This window comes from Lutra lutra, chromosome 7 (genome assembly GCF_902655055.1).
Source record: "Lutra lutra chromosome 7, mLutLut1.2, whole genome shotgun sequence".
NCBI lineage: Eukaryota > Metazoa > Chordata > Mammalia > Carnivora > Mustelidae > Lutra > Lutra lutra.
In genome coordinates, this window is record NC_062284.1 from 129,306,220 (window position 1) to 129,332,518 (window position 26,299).

The following is a 26,299-nucleotide window of genomic DNA, read 5'->3' on the forward strand; positions in this document are numbered from 1 at the left end:
CAACTGTTCTTAGATTGCTGTATTTTTTTCTTCCCTCCCCATTTTCTGACAGCATATTAATGGATTATGACTAGGATTATGAGTATGTGTCTTGGCTGTCCTGTCCCACCCCCCACCACCCATCTCACAGCACGCACCCCAATACCGGGCATATAGTAGGTACTCAATGAATGTTTGCATGGATCAGATACACTTTGCCATGTAAACGGTCCCTCCATATCCATTCTTTCACCAGATCCTCATTCCCCATGTGGTGAGCAAGGAAGATATCCTTATCCCCAGAGCACAGATGAGAAGACTGAGTTTCTGAGAGGTTGAAGGCAACAGAGAAGAGTGGTTAAGAGCTCAGGGTTGGCAGAGAGGCCTGAGTTCAACCCAACTCCTGTTTCTCATAGTTGGTTACCATGGCTAGTCTGCTAACATCCCTGAACCTGATTTCTTGTCTGCAGTACGTAAATAACAGTAGTACCTAATTCATAGTGTTGCAGATGGAAGTGAGACCATGGCAATAAAGTTCTCCATTTCTGGCACTTGGTCTGCCAAAGCTACATTTCTAGAAACTGTTCACAGTTGGTAAGTAGGGTGCTGGGACCACAACCCAGGTCTTCTGCTAGTTCCAATGCCCAAACTGACACCCCATGAGCCCTTGTACAGTAACCATGGTAATGGGGATCTTTTAGCATCCTAGGATTAGCCTCCCACTTGCAGATGCCACAGGCAAGTTCAGGGCCTGCCCTCTTTTGCCGGTCCTGGGAACACAGTCCTGTGAGTGTTTGCACAGACGGGGTACTACTGCAGGGCCTACAGGGTCTGACCACAGGCTCCTTCCAGTCTGGCTTCTTCCCTCCTGCCACAACAGACCTACCCACTGATTCATCCCTGCCACAGTGCAGCTTTGGGAGGACTCGGTGATGATGCCATTTATAGCAACAATGATCCTTTCCATTCACAGTGTACTTTACAGTTTATAAATGGCTTTCACTTGATCTCTCAATGGACCAGGGGCAGGCCCAGCAGGGTCCTAACTCCCTCTGTGTGTATGGTGACTTCTCCAAGCTTCACAGCTGGAAACACAAAACCCTGGGGCTCTTCTGTCCACACCAGAGTTCTTAGATTTGGGCTCCCTCTTCATTGCCTTCAACTCACTCTTTCCTCTGTTGTTCTTCTCTTCTACCCCTGCTCTCAATTTCAGGAGCCCACATACCACCCTATTTCATCCTCCACAAAAACAGTATTACCTTGATTACATCCAGAGGTTGGATTTGGGAAGATACATAACATTTTAAATTCACACTTAGCTCTTCAAGTTCTTTACCTATGAGTCCCCCATTCTTGGTTATATATTTATTCCTGACACTTTAAGAAACTCTGTGTAAAGCTAGCTAATCAGACATAGAGTACCTACCATCCCCTAACTGTCAAGCATCTCTTTATAGAGGTATTGTGATGGTCACATCACAAGGAGTCGAAAAGGAGGTGCCTAGCCTCTAAGAATTTACATTGTTTGGGGAGATCTGCAGAAAGAGATATAAACCACAAAGAGGACAATCCAGGGTAAGTGGCCAGTGAATGGTAGTAGAAAGCTCTAGGACATTGTGAAGAGCTGACATGGTCAGGCAAAGGGTCCCGGAAGACGTGACACTCAAGTTAAACCTCAACATATGCTAGAATTAGGGAGAAGGTATTCAAGATAAGGGGAACAGCACAAGCAGAGCCCTGGAGACAAAATGGCACCTAGGACAGTAGAAGCCCATGACTTAGCAAGGCCTGGTTCTGGCAAAGGGTTCCATTAAAAGGGATGGATGCTGAGGTTAGACAACACTGTGGCATACTGAATGCCAGGCTAAGGAGCTTGGACATTATCCAGTAAGGATATCCTCCAAGGGTGGGGGTAGGGGGGGCATCAAAGTGCTTTGTTGGGAGAGTGACATATGGGGCACAGAGTTTGGGGAAGGTATGTCTGTGGTCCTACAAAAGACAGTATATCAAGGCAGGAAACAAGACAGAACCATCAGGGGACAAAGAGAAATCTAATAGGGCTACACAACAGAACACAATACAGCTGTTAGGGCAAAAGGGCTCCAGAATGCATTTCCCCAGAGTGGCCAGAGCAAGGGGGGGCAGGCACAAGAGATGCGTGTTCAAAAAACGCTAGAATCTAGGAGAAATAATCACTCCTCTCCAGATAGCCAGGGAGTGCAACCCATGCTCCACTTCCCTGCTTTTTCCTAATATCCTCTGCATTTGCAATTACATATTTGACAGCCCTCCTCCCCCAGAGCATTGTAAGCATTCTGAAGCAAGGATCAGGCCCATCTTGCTCATGCTATACCCCAGCCCCTAAAAACCCTTAGAAGCTCAATAAAGTTTTCCAGGTTGCATGAAAGTGAAATACAAGAGCCAATTAAGGGATTACCCAAGCCGCTCTAGAGATTGAGGTAGCACGGTAGAAAGGAATGAGAAGTGTGGAAGAGACAGGAGTCTGGTTTTAAACTCACTGAAGAAGGTGAAAAGTCAAAAGTAGAAAGCATCTACCCACAGTCCCCACCTGATACGCCCTCAGAGCCCGCCCTCATCTGTGTTAAGGTTCCCTTCGCTAGTTGACTCCTGGTTGTCCAGCAACACAATCTCCAAATCCCTGCGCTCAGCACACAACACACACTCAACAAATGGATTTCAAAGGGTGGGCCAGGGATGGCCTGAAGCCCACGGAAACCACAAAGGCATGATGTGCTGTCAAAGGCAGAGCTCCGTCTACATTGGCTCGGGGACCTTGACACTTCAAACCTATGGAGCCAAGAAGTATGCCCGGCCCCTCCCCACTCCCTCCACCCTGGAACCAGAGACCCTGTCTCCATGACTAAAGACAAAACTGTACAAAGCATCTAGACCTGCCGTGCTTTGCTTCAGGCAAGTGTCTCAGAAAAGTTTGAGCAAGGAGAATAAGCTAAATTTTACAGAGAGCCTTGAAGGAAACTTAATAAAACTCATTCTGCTCACTGAAGAGCAGCAGACAGGAAGAGAAAGAGAGGAGAACAGAGTTTGCCCCTACAAGTACTTATGAACCAGAAAGAAAACAGAGACAGGACAGGAAGGTGTGAAAAAGGGCATAATGGTTCTTTATGGAGAACGGTTTGGGCTCTGTCTTTAAGGGTGGTTGTAACCCCCTGAACTATTTGCTTATCCCTTACTCGCCTTGGGAAACATTTTACCTGTCTTTATCACATCTACTACTTTGGGGTAGTGGGGATATGATAACACCCTGGACCAGAATCCCAGCAAAGATAATTCAAAACTGGGTGGCCTTCGGTGCGATCACAAATCTCTTTAAAACCTCAACTTCTCCATCAGTGAAATGGGAACAATGGCTGGTGCACTTTCAGCTCAGGAAATCCACACCACGTCCCTGACACCCAGCAGACCAACAGTGTGAGTCCACTGGCGCCTGCTTCCCCCTCTCCCTTCAGACCCACTGGGAAATTATGGGATTAAAAGAAATCACAGACATGAGCATTTTTGGTTCCTCTGACCACATGCTAGGTAAATATTAACATTCTTCTTATGAACAGCAAAGGTAAAGGGTCTTATTTGGATCACTCTCAAAGCAAATTAGCTGAAGCCGGGGTGTCTGGCCAGGAGCAGATAAGGTCAGATCTCACACAGACGACCTCAAGCCTGCTCAGAGGCTCCTGTGTGGAGAAGATTAACACCCCCTCCACGCTTCTGGGACCCCAGTGATGGAATAAATAATTCATTTTCAACCCTGTTTCTCCTTCTGCTGCCTAAATTCAGTTTTCAGTTTCAAACGCTTCCATTTGTGACTATAATAACCACCAACATCCCGGCCACCCCCCACCAAGTGGCTTCTGTTCTCTCTGACTCTCCCCCAGCTGGATTAGTCCCCAGGGAAGCCCGAAGACTCACACTTTAACCCTTTCAGAGCAGACTGAAAAACTAGCTCTACTTACAGCTGTTGATGCGGTATCCCTGAAGACACCAGACACTCTCCGATGAGAACCTGCATTTTAACAAGATGTTCCAGGTAAACACCTGAACCCAGGCGCCCGCCAGCTGGAAATCGGAACCAAGCTCCGTCATGAATCCATTAGCCAACATTGGCGCGTGCCATCAGTTGTGAAATAAGAGCCATCTAATTCACTTTTGTTCCTCCAGCAACCAGCCCAAGCCTTTTTTTTTTTTTATCCTCCCTCTAGTCCAAATAAAATAATGGAGTCAACCAGACAGTTAAGTGTCCTGCTTTGTTCTATCAGCAGATTATATTTCCTAAGCATTTTCTCCTCTCTGCTGTTGTTCAGATCTGATTCCTACTGGGGGACTATGCAGACAGGAAATAGGCTGAATGGAACACAGGGAGGGCCAGACCACCACTGCAGGTGCCCAAGAAACTTGACGGAGCTCCCACCCAGAGACTCAAGTGCAGGGCCCAGCCCCAGGCTGGCAAGAGCATATGTCTTCACCACCACGGGTCCCCTGGGCCTCCAGCAATCACTCATGTGTAAGGGGGAGCTCTTGGGAATTTGAACAAGGGGGTGGGACTTGAGGCAGGGATACATAGGATGCTCTTACCTGTTGATGATTACAACCACATAGAACTGGAGGTTGGGAGTTGGGTAGATTTCCCAGAAATGGGTCCCAGAAGTGATTTGTTAGAGAAAGGAGCCTTTTTAGGAACATGAGGTAGAGTGTGGTGGAGATGGAGATGTCACAGTTCTCTCCTGGTGGGAATGATGAAATGGCAGGGGAGTTCCTCTCACAGATGCCGTGATCGAATGGTCCCCAGGCTTCTGGGAACGAAGCCAATGTCATTGTACCTCATACAGACGAGGAGATAGAGGCAAAGAGTATCACTCCACCTCTATCATCTGAGGAGAAGGAGAAGGCTTGAGTTTCACCAGGTACCTGCTTGGTCACCTGAAGGTGACAAGCAACTCCTCGAAATTAGAGTCCCAGCTCCCCTATCTATTTCCAGACACACGCTCTCTCCTTTTTTGCATTCTGACTTCTTAAAGAAGCAAAAGGCTTCAATTGCAAGATCATTCAAGGGGACAGCTTGAAAGACTTCCTCGTCCACGGCGCGGACCCCAGTCCAGCAGCAGCATGGGTATCACCAGCCCCCAACTGAAGCCTGTTAGAAATGCAGCATCTCAGGCTCCACCCCAACCCTCCCCGAGAACCTGCATTGTAACAAGATGTTCAGATGATGCATATGCACGTTCCACTGTGAGAAGCACTGGCCGAAAAGCGGTTTCAGAAAGGTCAAATGCAACCTTGCTATGAAGGGGTAGGAGCCGTCCCTTAAAGAGGCTTTGCTTTGCCCTCAAGGGGCTTGGTCTGGAGACCATAACCACACCCTCCAACCACAGCCACTCAAGACCCATTCGGTTCTGCAGGCCCCACTGGCTGCCCATTTGGCCAAAGGCCCCAACCACGGGGTGGGGGGGAGGGAGGTGTAAGGCACGTGATGAGGGTGGTAGCCACAGGTCAAGGTGGAGGGAACATCAGCAGGGACACACGGGAGGCACCGCCTCCAAAGCCCAGACAAAATGTGTGGCTGAGAATTAGGTCAGTGTGCCAAGGGGCAGCAGCTGATTAAGCTGCAGCTAAAAAGAAAGACTCTGTGAATGAGGCGAGGCATTTGAGGAAGAGATATTTACTGAGAGCCACTCTGTTAAAAACACACTTGAGACGAGAGGGCTGCCTGCCTCCCTGGGCTATCCATCAGTAGAGACCCGTGTCAGCTGACCCAGGCAGAGGCCTGAAATCTGGCGGGAGGAAAAGACGCCATCGAAGCACTTTTCACCTGAAGCGAGCTGCGCCTGGCATTCCGTCCACTCCTGAGGACATTGTCCCTGCCTCCCTTCACATCAATGTAGAAAGATCCCCGAGATGCCGGGATTCCAGAGGACCGTCCCCTCCGGCTCTGTGCTTCCAAATAGAGCCCCTGTTGGGACACACACTCCTCCACAGACACCCCCTCTTCATGCAGGAGGAGCACATGACTGCCAGAAGGACAGAGTGAAGGACACACACCCAGAGCTTCCGGATCAGGAGACTAATGACCGGCTTGGGTTTGGCTTTGGATTTTTCAAAGTCTCCCATTCAGGTGCAGTAGGCTTCTGTTACACAATATCCAATCCCCAGTTCCCAAAATCTGGGGCCAAATATCCAGCCTCCCCCTGAATTTCCTGTGCTGCAGGAACAGCTCACTCTCTCCCTTAATTCTGGAACTTGAGCATACGAGTCAGGAATAAGACAACTAGCGAAATTCATCCCTCTGACTAGGTCAGAGAGAATCACATGACTTCTGCGGGTTCCATTCGTTGGAAACCTCAGGATTTCTGCTGAACTCGTCTTCACTTACATGAATCGAGAAGCAAATCACCCTGGGAATGGCCGTCAGCCCTCTTGGGATCACAAGGAAAGCAGCCCACCAAGAAGGAAGCCAACATCAAGAAAGCAAAGCCAAAAAATGGGCAAAGTGAGACCGGTAGGTCTTGGTCAAATCCTTTGAGTTACTAGACTTTTCAAGAACTAAGCCCATAAATCCCCTTTGTTGTTTAAGGCAGCTGAGCTGAAAGTTCTGTTATTTGCAGCTGAAAGCATCCTAACTGGTAAATAAAGGTAAATAAATCATTCCCTGCTGGGAAGAAAGATAATGTCTCACCAAAATTCCCCTGGCCTGGGCATATATTAGACCCTCCGAGCTCTCTGTTCCCCAACCACCCCCCCCCCCCCCGAAATAGACTGTCAGACCAATAAATAAATAAATAAATATAATAAAACCATAAACCTCTCAGTTGAAGAAGCTGGGGAACAACCAGCTGAGGAACAGAAACGTTGCTGTCTCCCCCTCCAGCATCCCCAGCTCTCCGGAAACAATAACCTCAAACCAGCTTAGGTTTTTAATCCCCTTTCTTTCATTAGGAGTTTCTTCCTTCACTCCATCTAGGGATTTAAATTTCAGAAGCAAAATGTCCACCCCTCCCCCAGTCCTGCAGACCTCCTCCAGGTCTCCACTCCCCCCTTCACTATATTTAAAGCCGGTGGAGACAGCCTTTCTTCTAATCCCAGTGCAATGCTCTGGGCTCTCTCCTAATCCCTCCACCTGTGAGATAATTGCTGGCATTTAGGAGAAAACTCAATAGTAATCATAGACTTGCGCACAAAGACACAAAAAGAGGCAGATAAAACAGGAGAAAGAAAAGAGTCACAAGCCCAGAATTAGCCACACTCTGACATCCATCCCAGAAGTACAACACGGCCAAAGGGAGAAAGGCACAGCTTTACAGGAAGGGAGTGCGTTTCCAAAATACCGTAGTTTAATGGTTCCTATACATACACTAGAGTAAGAGAATACGGATGTAAGAATTAAAAGGGTTTGCCATTATTTAACGATTCACAAGTCAGCCACAAAAGCCTACCAAACTTGACCTCCTACTTAACATTGTCTTGATGCAACAAGAAAAGTCTCTTAATCGAGGATGTCCCTTATGAAGTGATGAAGAGGGGGAAACAGATGCTGAGTTAGTCTTATCCAACAATCAGAATAAAACAAAATGCTAGTGAATCAGGCATCCGGTCCCATTCCTCAATGTAGGCTAAGATCCCAACTACACTTCTAGCTTTTGGTTTATGGATGCAAGACAAGAGTGAGGTTAAATCCCTTAAAAAGTGTAATTTAATAAAAATCCATGTATAACAAATAGGTTTACAAGCTAAGATCAATGTAAAATTTGTTTTCAACAAAATACATTTACTAGAGTTAGACACTCCCTTTCCGGTTTGCTTTATTCCTTGGAGTTGGCTAGAGCACTGTATGTCTCCAACTTGCCTGATCACGAGACTAATTGAGACCTGCAGATTCTGCGGTTAAAGCAGGAACTGAAAGTCTTTAGTTTCACGAGTTCCTGGGGTGATTCTCAGGACTTTGAGAAACATCATGGTAACTCTGAAAGGTTTTATTTAAAATGAGATATATGTATATATTATAGAAAAAGGAAGGGGCAGGGATCCTCTGTCTCATGGAAACCATGGAGCCATTGTGTTCGTTAGATTGGAGGAAGGTGAGCTGCAGAAGTCTACCAGGCCTGACACAAAATGACGCAAGAATAGAACACAACTCACCCACCGGGGCAGAGGAAAAACCCTTTCCCTGTAGTCCTGGGCACACAGCTGAATGACCTTTCCCAGCCTCCTTTGCAATCAGGTGGGATCACAGGATTGGGTTCTGGCCAACAGCAACACACACTAATTCCAGGTTTGACCCTTTAAAAGAAAACACCCTTCATGCTCCCTCACTACCTCCCGCTCTCTCCATCTGCCAGTGGAATGCAATGAAGGACAAGGTTCTAGAAAATGGCAAAGCCACAAGATGGAAGATGACCGAATGACTGTGTGGACCCGAGGCCCCTCCTTCACCATGCACCAATCTGCACTGTAAAGTGTGACGCGAATAAGGAACTTATTAGCATCAACCTCCTGGGATTTGGGGCCTGTTTGTCACAACAGTTAGTCTACCCTAACACACACCATAACTTCCCTGCACCTCTTCTCCATTTTATCTGTTCCCAGCCTACTCCCTGGACTTCAGGGTTAGGTAAACACAGACAAGCTGGGAAATGAGCCCCAAGCAGCTGCCACAGCAGTGTCAGGACAGTATCTCAAACTCACAGGCAACGACTCTCCCTTAGAAAAATGCTCTTACATTTTAAGTATCATTGGGTGCAAAGCCCAAAAGAAAAGGAAAAAAAAAATAAAGAATAACTTTTGGAATTCATTATAAAGGTGTTTTCCTCCTACCATATTGTGAACTGCTTAAGAACAAAGACTGAGGGGGCCTGGGTGGCTCAGTGGGTTAAGCAACTGCCTTCAGCTCAGGTCATGATCCCAGGGCCCTGGAAGCGAGCCCCATGTTAGGCTCCTTGCTCAGTGGGGAGCCTGCTTCCCCCTCTCCCTCCACCTACTGCTCTGCCTGCTTGTGCTCTCTCTCTGTCAAATAAATAAATAATTTTTTTTAAAAAAGAACAAAGACTGATTTTTATTCAATTTGTGTATCCCTTGTGCTCAGTGCTTGTTAAATTCAATTATACTTTGTTGTTACTGTCAAGAATGGAGGGAACATATTATTTATTAAAATTACAGCAAGAGCCAGACATCTTGTTAGGCACTTAACATGTGTTAGTTCACTTCTCAATTCACCACAAGTAAAATAATGTATTATTTATAATACATTATATGTAACAGTATCTATATGCATTATGAAGACTATCTTACATTAATGCAACATTATCCCCATTTTATGGAAGGGAAAACTGACGTTCAATAAAATTAATTGAAGCGATGGTACATAGTTACGTAGAATTAGCTTCAGCTTCCGGGCTCGGGAAGGCTAAGCTCATCTTGGTCCTGCTGTTAGCTCTGTAACTAGTTTTGCAACCCTGGACTTCTAATTTCTTATCTGTGGAAATGGGGATAATGTCATGTAATCATTCAGAGATTTCTTTAAAGGGACATGAGAAATAAAATTTTTTTAAAAATTGCTTCACATAAAGGATGCCCTGGTAGAGAAACTTAAGGATCATTTCAGCCAAGATAAACCATTTCCAAGAAGGAAGAGGCACTGGCTCTCACCTCTAAAACAAACTGCCAAGCAAGAGCCAACGGAAGAGCCAGAAAACGGAAATGCAACCACTTACCTCTTGGGAGAACAGTCCCGTCTCTGTCCACTAAATGGACGAAACAAAAAATGCATAAAAGGCTTCCAGCTACGGGGTTGGCCAGAAAGGGCATAAAGGATGCAAGAGAGAAAGTGAGGCTGTGAATCCTCAAATGTATTTTTTTCCCTATTATTTTTGGAGGAAAGCCGACAAAAACAGGAAGGGATCTGGAAAGTTGACAAAAGTCATTATTCTCCACAAATTACTTTAACCTTGCCTCGTCAGTGACCTTCACACCACCTCTGGTTTAATGACGTTTATTTCAACAGTAGCTGATTCCACTATTAAACAGAGATGCAGAACACAAGATAATACGACTAAATCACTCTAGTAAATATTTAATATCATCACCTTTCTTTTTTTTTCCTTTTAACAAATCACTATCAAAGCTGAGCACGTAATAGAAAACACATTTATTTATTCTATCCTGGAAAAAAGCTTAGTGCTCATGCATTTTATCTATCTAGTTCTCCAAATGACTTTGACACTTGAGAGCCCTTGTGATCAAAGCAGTCTAAAGGAAGGTGTTTTGGCAACAATTTAAGAACTGATTTCACGTGTTGATCAACAGCCCCCAAAAATGCCTCGTGGAAAGGCACTAAACTTAATCCATCACACCCATGGCAAACTCTAAAGTACAAAATTACTATTTTTTTTTAAGATTTTATTTATTTATTTGACAGAGAGAGACACAGCGAGAGAGGGAACACAAGCAATGGGAGTGGGAGAGGGAGAAGCAGGCTTCCTGCCGAGCAGGGAGCCCAATGCGGGGCTCGATCCCAGGACCCTGGAATCATGACCCAAGCCGAAGGCAGACACTTAACGACTGAGCCACCCAGGCACCCAGACAATTATTTTAAAAAGAAAACAAAATGGGGGTTGCCTGGGTGGCTCAGCTGGTGGAACAGCAGACTCCTGGTTTTGGCTCAGGATCCTGGGATGAGACCCACGTTTGGCTCTGTGCTGAACAGGGAGTCTGCCTGTTTCCCTCTGTCCCTACCCCAGAGCACACACATGCTCTCGCTCTCTCTCTTTCTCTCAAATAAATCAATCTTAGAACAACAACAACAATGAAGAAATGATACTGGCTTAAAGAAAGATAGATTCCTACTTGAGAAAAAATGGATTTTCCTTTTTAGTTAAAAAAAATTGTAAACAAAATTACTAAACTATTCTTAATGGAAGAAAAGAAGTGGAAAAAATCATTAAGTAACAGTTCGAAAATTAGTCCCAAGTGTATTTCCGTACAGGCATCTCCTCTTGGAAACTGGCAATATGGGACAGGAAAAGAAAAAAAAACAAGTGGCTATAAAGGCTTTCTAAAGTCATCTTGGCATTTGTCACCCTCTTACTCTAAGCCAGAAAGTTGTACAAAGAGTCTAAAATCCTGGAAGTCAGAGCAATTTACTGACAGTGTCAAAGCAGGGTTGCATGGGTCCTTGGGGCAGTTACATATTGAAGAGCCATCCTTGTTTAGAATGCTCTCACCCCGCTATTTGCGGAACCTTTCGGACACTGCATGAGCGATAATGAGTGCAGCAGCCCGTGGGGGGATCTATAACAAATACCGTCATGCAGTGATGGTGACAAGTTGGTCGCATCTTAGAGGCAGCTTGGTGAGAGAGAAAAGAAAACAGCATCGGGAGTTAGAAGGTCTGGGTCTGACGCCGACAACACGGCAAATTATCAGTGTGGCGGCAAGCAGGACCCTTCTGCCGCTTCAGCATATGTCTTGTCATCCACAAAATCACAGTGGGGTGGACTAAAGGAATTCTAAGTTCCCTTTCAGCTCTGAAATTATATGCTCCTAAACTCTGGGGAAGGAGATCAGCATTTTTTATAAACTAGCTCTTAACCAAATGCGTTTGTTTTCTTCATGGCTCACGTAGTTTCATCAAAGGAACGTAACGAAATCCCTTAGCTCTCTGTGCACACAAAAAGAGCAAACACATCCATCTAACACCTAAAGAGCACACTGGCTTTATCCGGAATACTTTTTTTTTTTTTAAACTTTATTTATTTGACACAGAGAGACAGAAAGAGAGGGAACACAAGCAGGGGGAGTGGGAGAGGGAGAAGCAGGCTTCCTGCTGAACAGGGAGCCCAAGGTGGGGCTCGATCCCAGGACCCTGGGATCATGCCCTGAGCTGAAGGCAGATGCTTAACAACTGAGCCACCCAGGTGCCCCCTGGGATTACTTTGTATGGGAGGCCCTCAAGGAAGAGGCCAATAGTTCCCTCTTGCAATGGAAGTGCCCAAAGACCTCCCACTGAAAGTAAAATGGAATCACAGGAAACATGGATCTGTCCATGCTTCTGAACTCTGCTAAGAGTTACTAACTAGTTCAGTGATTTCTAACACCCATCCAACAAGCATTCACCAAGTCCTTTCTACCACGAGGCAGGCAGTGTTACAGGTGTGGGACATGCCACAGTCACGAACACATGTACCGCCCTTACTTATGTGGAGCGTATGTCCTTGTGGACTACTAACTCCTTCACATTGCATGGTGCCATTTTAATTTGCAGAGCACTTCACCCGCATGATATCAGTTACTATCCAGAACGAACCCACCAAGTAGGCATTGTACAGGCAAAGACGTGGAAAGTTAAAAAGATTAATTTGTTCCAAATTCCCAGATCTATGGCGATACTGATGAGATGTATTTATGACGATGTTGATAACTAATGTTTGTTGCTAATGTTTGTGATAACTAATGTCTTTTTAATGTCAGATCCAAGCTCAAACATAAGCCTTTTATACACATTGTATCAGTGGTTCCCAGCCACACTGTGAAGTAGGTAGTATTGTTGTTCCCATTTTACTTACTAGGATAATAAGGCTTAACAAGGCTGTATACCTCGTGAAGATCAAGCACTAACAACAGCACTCTGATCTGTCCTGTTTTCTCCCCCAGCATCCCAAACTAGTCTCCTGACACGTATCTCAGGGCTCTTTGTATGCCAAATGTTGACCCTGCATTAGAGTTATTCACACCAGGATGTCGGGTGTTTGAGGCTCAACTGCCACCTGGATCAATTAGTTTAGAAAAGGGAATGTCACCCATGCCATAACAATTTTGGCCAAGACATTTGTAAATGGTCATTAGTGGCCACTTGGGGAGGGTCCGGCTGGCTCAGCAAACTATGTCTCCATAACCAGATTAAGAGCCCCAGGCGAATGGCCCACAACAGATGACCAACAGCAGCCACTTCATGCTGAAAGGACAGCACAGAAATAGGACAAAGGCCTCTGCCTTGCAGTGAGAAAGCCCACAAAATCCTTAGTTGAGCCAATGATTTCTAAACACAGTACAAGTCATTCTTTCTGGGAAGAATGTCTTCTACCTATGTGTTCACTGTCTGGGCAAAAAAAAAAAAAAAAAGGCATCGATAGTCAAACTCTCAGAGCGATCGGATGAATGGTCTTAGCAATAAAATGATAACCACAAGGACTGTTCACAAGCTCCAAATTTCAAAGCAAATAAAACTTAAAGTTCCCAGTAATTTTCTCCTCTTATGCTGAGATCAGCCCTTCTGGAGTGAAGCAGGCCATTTATCAGGAACGTTGTTTACACACAGTGGATAGAGATCCGTCAGAGTACTTAGGTAATACAAACTGGAAGCGTGTTAACAAGACTAGTGTCTTTAAAACTGCAGTTGTTTTAACATCTGTGTTATGCATTTTACCAGGAAGCTGTAATTTCCCTATTGAAACTAATCCATCCAAAAAACTATTCCCAATCAAAACAGAAAATGCAGTTACAAAGATTCTTGAGTAAAGCCAATCCAAAAGCCTCTTTCAAATTCTAGAGACACGACAACTTATAATATTAGACTTGGAAAAACTCGAGAATTATCTTGTCCCAAGTTTTTCAACTGAACACCAGTTTTAATTCTAGCTATCCTCATCCAAAATGTAAATTATTAAAAAAAAAAGATTTCACATCAAATAAATTTGGGTAACTTTGAAAACTACATTTTCTTTCTCAACAATGTATAACTTTTCATTGTCATAACAAAGGCTCTTAGAAGTCCTACGGTCAAAAAAAAAATGTTTCATTTTGTCTTCAACCTATGTTTTGAGAACTTATTTTTCTCAGTGCTTTTTCTTGGAATATTATTAGCATTTCTCAAAATTCTTTAAGAAGTTGGCAATCTGGCTGAACACACTGTATAATAGCAGATTCTGAAAGATGACAAAACCTCCCCAAATACACACACGCTGATATTTTTCCTTGGGGTTATTTTGAAATCAGGTGAAGCACTAGTTTTAAAGAAATATAACACTTAAAACGTGCCCAGTTCCTCTAGACTTAAACAATAAGCAAGTGATTAGTGTTTGATTGATCTCCACAGTCCTCCCATCAACTGAGAAACAACACACAAGTCACTCGAGACAAGACAGTACACTACAAAACTCACATTATAAAGATGATGTTCAGATACCTCACCAAGAATTAGAAAATGTGTTTTTTCAATGCATATTTTAAACCATTCAGCAATTCTTTTAAAAAAAAAAAAACTTTGTTTGTTACTTATTTATTTGAGCAAGAGGGAACAAGTAGGGGGAGGAGCAGAGAGAAAGGGACAAGCAGACTCCGCACTGAGCACAGAGCCAGATGCAGGGCTCGATCTCACAACCCTGAGATCATTATCTGAGCCGAAATCAAGAGTCACATGCCTAACCGACTATACCACCCAGGTGCCCCACTGTTTAGTAATTCTTTTTTTTTTTTTTTGAAGTTTTTATTTATTTATTTATTTGACAGAGAGAGAGAGAGAGAGGGAACACAAGCAGGGAGAGCGGGAGAAGCAGAAGCAGGCTTCCCACCCAGCAGGGAGCCCCATATGGGCTCTGATCCCAGAACCCTGGGACCACGACCTGAGCTGAAGGCAGCCACTTAACGACTGAGCCACTCAGGTGCCCCTCCACCCCGCCCCCGTTTCTTAATTCTTAAGAGCAGCAAGGTACAACTGATCATAGTAACACACTTAATTCAGCTTAAGAAAATGGGTTAAGAGATTTTCCTACCTCTGTTTGTTGTCTAACACCCAAGTTATTTTGTTCTGAGACAATTATAATACAAACACATCTACACCCAATAGTATTTCAGGTTTGAGATCTAGTTCCGATAGTATCAAGCCAAAGAACTGACTCTCATTTCAATAATGGATCCGCAGGCATTTGCAAGACACAGTCATTAGCTTAACTTTAAGTAAATATTTTGATTGTCAGACAGCTCGTTGCAAACAGGATCTTTTCCAAACACTCCCGATGCATCCAAGGCCACTTGCACACTTATTTAATAATCTGCGCCTGTGCTAAAATACGAAATCATCCTAAGGAAGTCAAAACCCAGAAAAAGCATGTTCTGCAGGCTCTTCATTCAAAAGGGTTCCCGAACATGTGGACCCCGCTGTCTTTCATCAGTGCGCTACATTACCATAACGCTTAGGAAGTGAGCTATTACACACCATCATCCCTCCTCACCGCTATCACAGAAAATCACACACTCACAAAACAGCATTAATTGTCAGAATTAGCAACCATTTAAAAGGTAGCTGTTCTCTCCCTCTTAAATAGGCTCCAGATTTCAGATCCTCTCTCTGTATGGGTCCCTGATCTCTTGCTCTTACACACACGCATGCACGCACACACAATGGATCCCTAGCCAAGCGCATTTAAAAAAAAAAAAATTTTTTTTCTAAGTTCAAAGAACACAAGAAAATATTATTTATTAAGGAACATTTTCCACCCCAGTACTTGCCATCATTGTTACCATCAGCTGACAAGCTTTCAACCTGTAGGGAAGCACTTGCAACAGCTCGAGGTGAAAGGGCTCTGATTTTGGCGGCGGAGGGAAAAAAAGAGCAGTATCTCTTTAAGAGTCAACAGTAAATTAACTTGCCCCAAAGAGTGAAATAATTAGCAGTTAGTAGCTTATTAAAAGGATGGCAAAGGCCAAGCTGCCATCTGGGATCTCCAGTTTCTTGTGATTGTTATTATGTCAAGACGCGCAAGCTGCATTAGCTTTCATGTCACCGCGCCCGCCCTTCCTTCACACGTAAATTTTAATGAAAGATGCCGCACTTTTAAAAATCAGATGTCCATCAAAAAGTGTTATTAGTCTGGCTTTTTACAAAGCATATGGTCCTTTCTACCTCTGCTGTTCTACTAGCCACTAATGCCTTAGGAAAAAAAGAAAAGAAAAGCCCAATGATATCAATTAGATGTTCTCTTTGTGCAGAAGGAAATCTGAGTGCCATCAAAGACAGAGCAAAGCTACACACCTCCCCGAATGACAACATTCGTGGCTCTGCTGACACACAATAAAAACCACAATTGCCTTCCTTTCTCACAAGGCTAGCCTTTTTTCATGAAAACGAAAGCCCTCTGGAGCCTGCCTGCTGATTGATTACTACATGGGTATGCACAGCTTTGGAGTGGAGAATACTATATTAAACATAAGTGACAGAAAGTAGCAGGACAGAACCTTATGGGGGGGATGGGCACTGACAGGGGCGTATACAGGTTAAATATTTAAGCGTACTCTTGAGTGTGGACTTATATATTCTACGCCATGTGTGCTCTCTCCCAATAAGCGAGCGAATGAAAAAATGAAAAATTCCTGCTTGTTCATCCGCAAAGAATATTCTCTTCCCTGCATCGGAGAATTTAAAGGGTGGGCGATTTGAACTCAAGTATTACCTGACAGTTTCCCTTCAAGACAAATTCATAAAATTAATTCTAACACTCCAGATATATTAATATGCTGAACACTGAATTTATTTAAAACTTTAGGACAGGAGGTAGCTATTACATCCAAAAGCCATTTTCATACTGCTGTGGACTGTCACCAAGGTGCCGGAGGCCCGGCCCATGTCTGCGTAGCCAGTCCTGTGTACTCAGCACCTGGACCTGGCCCAGCACATCGTTGGCTCTCCATCACTATTTGCCGAATGGTGACTAAACATCACTTTTCTGATGTTACAGCAGACAAGACGCTAAATTCAGAGGCACGGCTCCCTGGACTGTATTCTTTTCAGTATACTACATATGGAAGCCACATGCGAGAACACATTCAACCACGATAAACCTGTAAATATGTATGTGGAGAAATTATACCTATACCCAGAGACACTACACTGCTCTGCACACCAGAGAAATAGTCCATGACATGTACAAGCCCAAGCACACAAGGCAACACATTTGCTGGTTTTCTTATCAAATGTTTTTTCCACCACGTTACCCTTCTGGATTCTCACTTTATAAAAGAGATGTAGCATAAGCATGTCACGATTTAATTTGAAAGATCCTTTACCTGTCAGTGCTATCAAAGTTAAGTTTATATGGGTCTACCTAGAGATCTACAGTTGAAAATTATCTATCCTCTGAGATTAACCAACTTGGTTTGATTAAAGTCTATACCTCTAAGATCAACCAACTTTGTTTGATTAAAGGCTATATAAGCAGAGCACTATTCAAGTTCAAGGAGAAAGTGTTTTATGATATTTATATACACACAGATATAAAATCTGTGCATAACCGATTAATCCAAATTGATAATTGAGAAGGAAATAAGCATGTTGCTTGGAAATCTGAGCAATATTTTCCTTGATGTGGTCGATTGGAATTTAATTGAAACATCCCATTGATCCACCACACATTTTACTAATAAATCTGCTCACATGAACATTTAAAAAAAAAAAAAACCTCCAAGAACGACTGTTCTAAAAAAAGTCTTCACTGTCCAATGAAAATTTCTAAACAAGGAAATTTAAAATAAACACTTTTTTAAAAGCACAATTTCAAAGACATCAATGTCAAAAACACAGAGTTGCTAAAATCAGGCAATTTTACTTCTATGTTGAAAATAAAACTATTTTCCCCTGCAGACTTTCAAAACCTTAGAAGGGGGGAAAAGAGGCATGGAAAACAGGCTTCTTTAAAAAAACAAAGTGATTTTATTCATTGTCAAGAGGACAGATCACTGGTAGATGAGAAACAGATGAGGCAAGAGATGGAAATGTAATATTGCCGCTATTTTATTATAATTAGATATTTATAGAGCACAGATGAGTTTATTTTCATAATTAGTAGCTGGCATTGCATTTACTAATTTGCATAAACAGTTGGCTATCAAAACAGTAACTTCTTTGCAGGGCTTTCTGGTCCTAGCAGGGACAAGAGAGGGCTCAACTCCTCAAACCAGCTTTCTTAATGTTATTATCAGCAAAATACAGTCTACATGGAATCACATTTGAGTTCATGTAGCTTGATCATCTCCTTCCAGTTTGGCCAATATTGACTAGTTCAGGACTGGAAGGCAAATGATCAAATCTACATGGGGAAAAATACATGCAAATAAATTGAAAGAGATCTTTAAGTTCTGACAGATTAAAGTAGATCTTCGGGTCAACACTATCTAGTCCAGTAATAAAGGGCTCTGTAAAAAAGGAAAAAGAAAGTAAATGCCACCCTCCGCTGCCCTTGTGATTTAAAATTCATGAAACTTGGCCATTGTTGCAGTCTATTACCGCTCTTCCTGGTCATTCTCAGCATTTGTCATACCCTCCACAAGCATGCCTACCCTACTTTACAAAACCAACTCCACCCAACACGTGGATCGGGTCCCTGGCAATAGTGCTGAGGGTAGGAAAGTCTCCTGCTCCCTGACCGCTGCTACAGGCAAAGAGAAATTGAATCAGGGATGTGCCAATGACTGCTTCCCACCATTGACGCTCAGTGAGAAATCTTACTCCTTCCTCAAACCAAAGGTCAAAAGCTTGTAGCTTATGGCCTACAGTGCATTCATGCATACATACATATATACATATGTACTTAAAACGAAAGATGCCATAAACTTATATTTTTAGAAAACCCACTTCTGGCTTTTCTTGAGGATCTAGGGACACTGGGCATGCATTCTTTGTGGCAGCAACTAGCAGGAGGAGAGCAGAGCCTGCTGCCCTTGACGGGATGTGTGCTTCCCCGTTTGTCATGGTCCTCACCACTCTCTGTTGGTGATCTCACACCAGGACTTTTCTTACACGGGATCTGCTCCTTGATGACACCTATCAGGCCCCTGTTGACACTGAGTCCGCAACATCTACCCCAGGTTCAGTTTCAAGGAAAAATATTTGGTGACCTAACCCAGAATGGACAATCCCTAAGTCAATAAGAAAAAGAGGACAGAAGCTAAAACACACTCAACATTTAAACAAAGACTGTCAAAATCAGGTCAAAAAAGCTGACCAAGGCGGGTTGCTGCGTACCTCCTCCACTCCGCCACTTCCGAGTAGTCACAATGGCTTTTGGCTCAGGGCAGCCCAAAGGCTTCCTGAATGTGGCGATGACCATCACAGCCTATACATATACGCATACATCCCACTCTGTCTCATAGATTTCACATCATGATTCTTTCCATTCTGCTCTCACTGCTTTGCTCCTCAGCTTTGAAGAATGACAAGATCTGAGGCTTTCTTTCCTCTGACAATCTCCTAAGAATAAATCCAAAGACTTTTCCTGCTTTTATTCTGATACGATCAATCTGTGACCATTTCCCTCTGTCATTTGCACACACAGGGCCAAGAGAAGGCCTGGGTGAGGAGAGAAGTGGAACCACAACATTTGGCCTCAGTCCATGACCCACTGGGGCTTCTTGGCTCAGGCAGTTGCGAGGCTGAGGAAGCCAGTGTGATAAGGGACACAGGTTGGTGTACAATTCTGGACCAAATACGGAGCTAAATGCAGTGTGGGTAACAGAAATAACCAAGATGCAGCCTCTGTCCTGTAGGGAGAGGCTGCCCGAAATACACAAGTAAATTGGATTGAAGGTACTTTGGCACGGGAACTCCGTAACAGAAGCACAAAGTCTGCCACACCTAGGAGGCTTGGCTTTAAAGCATCATAAGGAGAGGAAGGGTATTCCAAGGACATTCAAGAAAGAGGGCAGAGTCCCGGCCAAAGACTAAAGGCAGGAAACCATAACGTGAATTCAGGCAGAGTGAGTTGTTGACTTCAGGAGACAGGGGGCCAGCAGGGGTGAGAGTGTGCAGTGGAAAATATTATAGAAAATTAAGCTGGGGAGGCACATTGACAATTATACAATGAGAATCCTTCAAAAGCTTTTGAACAGATGAGCTACATGATCCGATTTAATTTTAATTTTGCTTTATTTTCACTTTTAGGAAGATGATTGACAGCAGACTAAGAAGGATTAGAGATTTGGAGTCCCTTCCACATGTACCCTACAATGCTACACACATCTGGACATTAACAAATGAATATGTTTGCCTTCCACATCCTTGCCCATCTTGCAGAGCAGAGTGGTCCAGCTCCCCAGTAACTCTAATAGAAAATATTAGAGAGATACATGGAGTGCGAGCTCAGCTCCGAATGCAGCACTCAAGGACAGACAGCAACAACTAGGAAATGAAATCTCCATGTGATTTCAATGGGCAGAACAAAGGTGAGGAGGAGTGGTTACTGGGGAGAGAAAGAGAATAAGTAAAGCTAGCAGAAGAGGAAAGGTCCAGGAAGGTTTCCCAGTACCCTATTTGGCAACAATTTTGCATCTAAGATTAATAGGAGAGAAGATTAAATGTACACAAGGCCATCTTAGGGACGACTTTGAAAGTGAGAGAGCTAATCCTGCATCCCAGGGGGAGGACAGCAGAGCGTAAGTAGTTCTCAGTTACTGGACAGCCTGGAAGGGGCTGGAGGACAAATGAGGCTTGGGCAAAAATCAAATAAGGGCTACCTGGGAACTGAACGAGGGTGTTGACAGTAGAGATGCACGGGATATTCCAGAGAAGAATCTCAATAAGATCTCTCAACTGATCACCCAGGACACAGAAAAATTCAGGAAGGATAGAACACGATTCCTGGTTTTTAAGTCTGGGTGATGAGGAGGACCAAGGCACCATGAACGAAAATTGGGACGTCACAAAGGGAGGGAAGCTGATATGAAAGTTGACTTTAGACACACTGAGGTCACAGCAGTGGAATATTTATAGGGACCTGTGTTACAGAGAATGCAAAGTGGCAGGCTGGAACCTGAGACTGGTCCGTACCAGGAAAGCAGCTGGGAGGGACATCCGTGGAAGGCATCCTTGGATCTAAGGCCGTAGGAGCAGAGGTTAGGGGCCCAGATTCTTTTCCACTTAGTAGCCAACTGACATAAGCAAACGTAGCTCTCTGAGCCTTGCACTTCTCCATAAAGCCGCAGTAACACCATCACCTACCTTATACAGCAGGTGTGGGGATTAAGGACAATAAGGCATAGAAAGCACAGAGCACTAGTTGCTGGTACAAAGGACATGCTCAGAGGTAGCAGCAGTATCCAGAGAAAGAAAAGAAGGTACCCATGTGCAAAAGCAAGGAAGACCTATCTTATGGAACGGTTTAGGGGATTACAGAGAGAAAAGGAGAGATTTGGAGGCGTGGGAAGGGAAGAAGACAGGAAGACTCCCTCTTGTGTATTCTCGCAGAAGCCAGTGAGAAGAGGGGCAGAGGACACACAGTTAACATGCTTCAGAAGGGCTGAGTCCTGGGAAAGGATTGGAGGCTTTGCCTCTGAGGAGATCTCTGGCAGCCTCTGGTTGAACGAAGCAGAGAAGCGGTAGGGGCAGACATAGATGTATGTTTCCACTCAGCCTTCCTCTTCCTCTTCTCCCTTTCCCACCTCCTTTCCAAAGGCTCCAAGTTCATAATGGGGTAAGGGTTCCCCGTGACAAATTTCTGAAAATGAGCCCTCCTGTGCTTAGTGTAAAAAGAATAGGCAATCAGCTGACTCCAAAGTGGAAAGACCCAAACTGCTTCCAAGGTAACCATACATAACTTTAAAAATCCAGAAAAGCATAAAACTCAAAAGAGAGATGGCCCGTTCACAGACCCGAGTCAAATCAGCACGTTCAATAAGCTGTCAGTCCCTTCCTTCTTCAACATCCTCATGCCAGAATTCGCATTTCCTATTCCTGTGATTTGCCAGTCTTTGCAGGAAGCAGCGGTACAGAGCTCCATGGAAATAGGGCTGGAGAGTGAGGAGGGAAGAGAAGAGAACCGGACGTAGATTCATATTTATAATTTATCAGTTCAACTCTCCCTTCACTGCTGCCCAGCTAATCCAACGTGAGCTGGTGAGTCATGTTCTGGGGTTCGGGTCTCTGACAGCTTTGACTGAGTGAGCTGTGCTCTCCCCAAAGGTGTGACGCCGAAAGCCCCATCAGAGCACTGGAGCAAGCCCACCCTCTCTGCGCCTGTTCTTTTCCCTGCCTACCTGGCAAAGGTAGACTTTGGAAGTGACAGTCCAGTGTTACCTTTCTCCATGCTCTTCCGATGGAGTGCACTGTCATTCCTGTGTCCTTCCACAGCTCTGTTTGGTCCCACCCTTCCTAGCCCATTGCCCTCAGTCAGGACATTTCTACTCCCCCAAAAGCAAGAAACACAGAAGATAAAACAGCAATACATACGTATCCCCCAAATTTCACATTAAATTTCAAGCAATACACCAATCCTCTCCCCTTTCTTATCATCCTTCCCTCACAGATGATGGTCTCGATTCCAGGTGTCTCAAGGAATGGAAACATCAGTATGGCATCTCACATCTCCCCTGTTCCTCTGAACACTGGCCAGGAGAGAATCTCAGACAATTCCACATTTAAGTGAAATAGTTCTGCATAACTACTTCCAGAGTCCCCCGTTTCTGCTAGGAATAGCATGTCATAATGGATAAGTCCCATCCTGGATTCAGAGGGAGGCAGGCCAACTCGGAATGAACCCCAACCACCGAACATGAAGTGCACTGAAGGGAAATGATAGCATTGGCTTTTTATTTATTTATTTGTTTAGTTGTTGTTAAAAGCACTCAGTTATAATCTGGACTGTATTCATCAGAATCGACAATTCCCCTTGGAGGCATGAATATTGCAGAAGGCAGATTGATAGTTATAATGAGAAAAATAAAATCATCTCTACCTTTACTTCTACCTACAGAAATGAAGTGGAAGGTCCAGTTAAGTAGAGGAAGCATGGTGTCCACCACGGAGGCGGTGAGAGAAAGAGAGAGAGAGAGAGAGAGCAGGGAGAGGAAAACATCAGCACACTGCAGACACACAAATAAATATAACAGACACCACAAAAACTCACAACAGTAAAAGCAACAGCACTACAATATCTTGAGAAAGCAGCACAAGACAAATGCACAATGTGAAGCCTAAACAAGCCAAAACAGCTTTGCCAGCTGCCCTCACCAGCTTCGCGCTTAAGCTTTTCCCATTTATTTCTTCCCAGGCCCGTCCTTAGAAACATGGTCAAGTCTGCATGCAAGAGCACTGGGCAGCCACATGTATGTGAAACTGAACACACTTCACCTACGTAAACTTGGTTTGGGAAAGTCTCAACAAAGCCAAGTTCTCCGGTGGCATTTTCCCACCGTTAACATGAGTCACAGCGACCAAGAGTGTCACATACATGTACAAGTGGTGCACACATACAACACAGGTAAGTATTCCTGGACATACTTTTGGGCATCAGAAACCAATGCTGGAGATTCAGTGGGAACCAGAGAGAAATCTTTCTTTCATGGTGAAGGAAGAGGGGAAGAAAAGCAGTGGAGGTGGGAAGCAGAGTTGATTTCTTGGGCAGTCGTCACAGGGTAAGAACAGAGAAGGGAGTGGGATGGGGAAAACATGAGTGGAGGGGGATGCGGTCAAAGAACCTTCCCCCAAACAGATTAAACTGCAAGTTGCAACTTAAAAACTTAGAGACACTGACCACCCAGAAGAATTCTGCATCCTTTCTTGGAAATCTCTTTAATGAGGAATTCGTGGTATCTGTTGTGTCTGTCATTCTTTCATTGCTTAAAGACTCTATTTCTAGAAAGTGCTGGACTTAGCCCAGAGCATGCATACATGGGTATGTGTGAATTCTCTGCTCAGGTACACGTCATGCTGGGGGCCCAAGAGAAACTGAGGAGGGGGTGGGAGAGTGCCGGGAGGTAGATAATACAGATTCTCCACATTGTTGTTCAGACCAGTGTGGAGACTGAGCTATCAAACTTGTGGGAACTTGCTATCAAAGTCAGGCCAATCAGATTCCAGTAATTCAAAAAGCCTGGGGCATCCTGGTTTGCAGAGAAGTGCTTAACTTTCCCAAACTCCCAGACAATAGGCTGACATCAAGTGCATCCTCTCTACTCATATGTACTTCATAGTTAGCTGCTGTCAGCAGATAACTTCCCTCATCCTCAGACAAGGATAATGAGGCTTTATCCCACTCTGTTCCAGAGCTCCATCTAACACTGCCAAACTCACCTGACCTCCTGTCTCCAGCTCTGTTCTTTGACATTCACTCTATCCCAGACCATATCTTCATTGAAAGTCGAGTCCACATCGTAGATCTTGGCTAAGCTCCGGAGGATTCAATTCTACTGGGAAGGTGTGCTTCCTCGTTACACTGTCTTGTCAAGTCAGGATGCCCTCAACTGCCCACCACCACAGCTCCCTAGACATCATAAGCAAACTTCTCTCAGCCCTGGGTGGTTTGTTGATCTGAGCATACTCCCCTTTACGGCAACACCAACTGATGGGTCCAGTGTAATTGAACAGGGAAGGAGAGTAACACTTCAGGATTGCCCCACCCTCCTCAAAATATCAAGAAAAACCAGACAACATAGATGGACCCCACCTTGCCCTTTTTTTTGGTCCTCCAAAAGAGGCACCATAGTCCCATGAGTTTTTTGCAAAGAAACAGGTAAGAAAAATTGAAGTACAGTCTTTGGGTGTCAGGGCAAGGCAGGTAGACCAATCTGGCAATCATCCCAAGGCTCCGAAGAAACACAATAGTAGCAATTGAACAGTGAAGGAAAAGACAATTTTAAGTAGGCTCAGTTCTCAAATCCTGATTTAGGCTGATGATGTGGAAAATTTTTATTTAGGAGAAAAAGGCTTCATTCACAGCCCACCCTGTGCTTAGCTGAGCTGAATTTCCTGCACAGCTCATTCCCTGCATATTTGAATATTTTAGGTTGCAGATGCTGAATTTACAGATCTTTATATGCAGTTTTCTTCAGGGTGTATAATGAGTTAGAATCCTGCCATGAAGACATTAGCATGTTCTTTGGGTGGTTTTTGCTTTTATATAAAACTGAAAACAGTCAAACCCCCAAGGGTTTCCTTTGACCATGTGGGGCTGAAAGTCATTACAATGGGCAGTGGGATGGAGGGGAAGACAAAAAGCAAACCTTTACTCAGAGTGAAAATCAGGGAGAAGCCCAGCTCCTCTCCTCCAACCACAGGGCCCCCAGCATGGGGCCCGGGGAGGAGCAGGAGGAAGTTAACCGCTCTGTTGCTCGGAAATTAGCTCCATTCACCCCCATTATCGACGCCGTCATGCCTTGTTTCATGCTTCTCTCTTGGAGGCAGCCTGGCAGGGCCAGCTCCCAGGATGACAAATGGTGGTGCAGAATGGACAAGCCAAGGGGATGATGGGGACAGGAAACCAAGATGCATCGGGAATGGTACCCCCCACCCCAGGGTGGCCTGCTGCCAGCCTGGCCCACAGCAGGAGGGACAGGCAACAAATGGCCTGCCAGCAACAAGGAGACTCTGAGCGGCCAGCCAGAGGCACGAAGGCAAGCAATTCGGGGCAGCTGCAATGTTGCGAGCACCAAGCACCTACCTTGTTCGCTCATCATGAGATGGGAGAGGCCTTGAGGAGGGAAAAGAGGACGGAAGGGGTGAGGAGGGGAAGGGAAAGGAAAAAAGAAAGAAGACAAAGTTAAAATTCTCAACGCAATGCAGTCATCTCTTAGTTGTCAAGTGGAAGGAGTGGCAGGCCTTCACACACACTCAGGAGCATACACCGAGGCTGAGAAGCCGGGCAACACAGTGGCGGCCCTCCATTGGAGGACAGCCTTTTGTTGGCTGGACTGCTCAGGGCCTCCTCATGAGAGCCTTCCTCTCACCACACTGCTCCATGCGATGCTTAGGTTTGAAATAAATCTATTAAAGATTAGGTCCCTTGGGAAGGAGACTCAAGAGGTGAGGCCAAGCACATCTCCTTCTTTCTTTTAAATGGCTTTTTGCAGTAATACATGGTCACTGTAGCAACACTGGAAATTTCAGAAAAGAAAAATATTTTGTAATCCCACCATCCAGAGGTTCCTGCCCCATTTTATTTTTTAGGTACTGTATTCTCTTCTCCAAAAATGGAATCATGCTGGACATATTAAATGAGTTCGTGCTTGCAAGGGCTTCTCAGACAGCCTGAAACTACCTCCCCCTCTCACCTTTTCTTAGCCCAGGGACAACCACACCCCTGCCCTCCATGGCCTCCCCCACCCCCTCCCCTACCACCTAGTCTCAGAAGGTCTCCTTCCCTTGATCAGGGAGACGGAGCCCAGCACTGAATGGGTTAAAGAAGGTACACAAAGTCCCAGTGAACAAACAGCACAACCTCTGACTATGTTCTTAAGGAAGTCAAACAAGGCTATTAAGAGCTCATTATTTCAGGGGAAGTAAGCTCTGATAAATCTATTAAAAGAAAAGATTTCCAAC

General features: G+C 44.6%; 1 protein-coding gene across 27 annotated transcripts in view; it reads right to left on the bottom strand.

Annotated features, from left to right (window-relative positions):
• The window catches only part of NRXN3 (neurexin 3), a 1,668,422-nt gene that overhangs the window by 1,440,472 nt on the left and 201,651 nt on the right, over positions 1–26,299 (bottom strand). For 15 of the 27 annotated variants that reach the window (XM_047738119.1, XM_047738124.1, XM_047738130.1 and 12 more), the window contains 2 exons: positions 25,422–25,451; positions 22,719–22,730 (listed from right to left, as the gene is read on the bottom strand). The exons of 4 other annotated variants lie outside the window; for them this stretch is intronic. In XM_047738119.1, coding sequence (XP_047594075.1) covers positions 22,719–22,730; positions 25,422–25,451 — 42 coding nt within the window. The remainder of the gene's footprint in view (positions 1–22,718; positions 22,731–25,421; positions 25,452–26,299) is intronic. 8 more of the 27 variants (XM_047738146.1, XM_047738131.1, XM_047738126.1 and 5 more) reach the window with 1 other exon arrangement.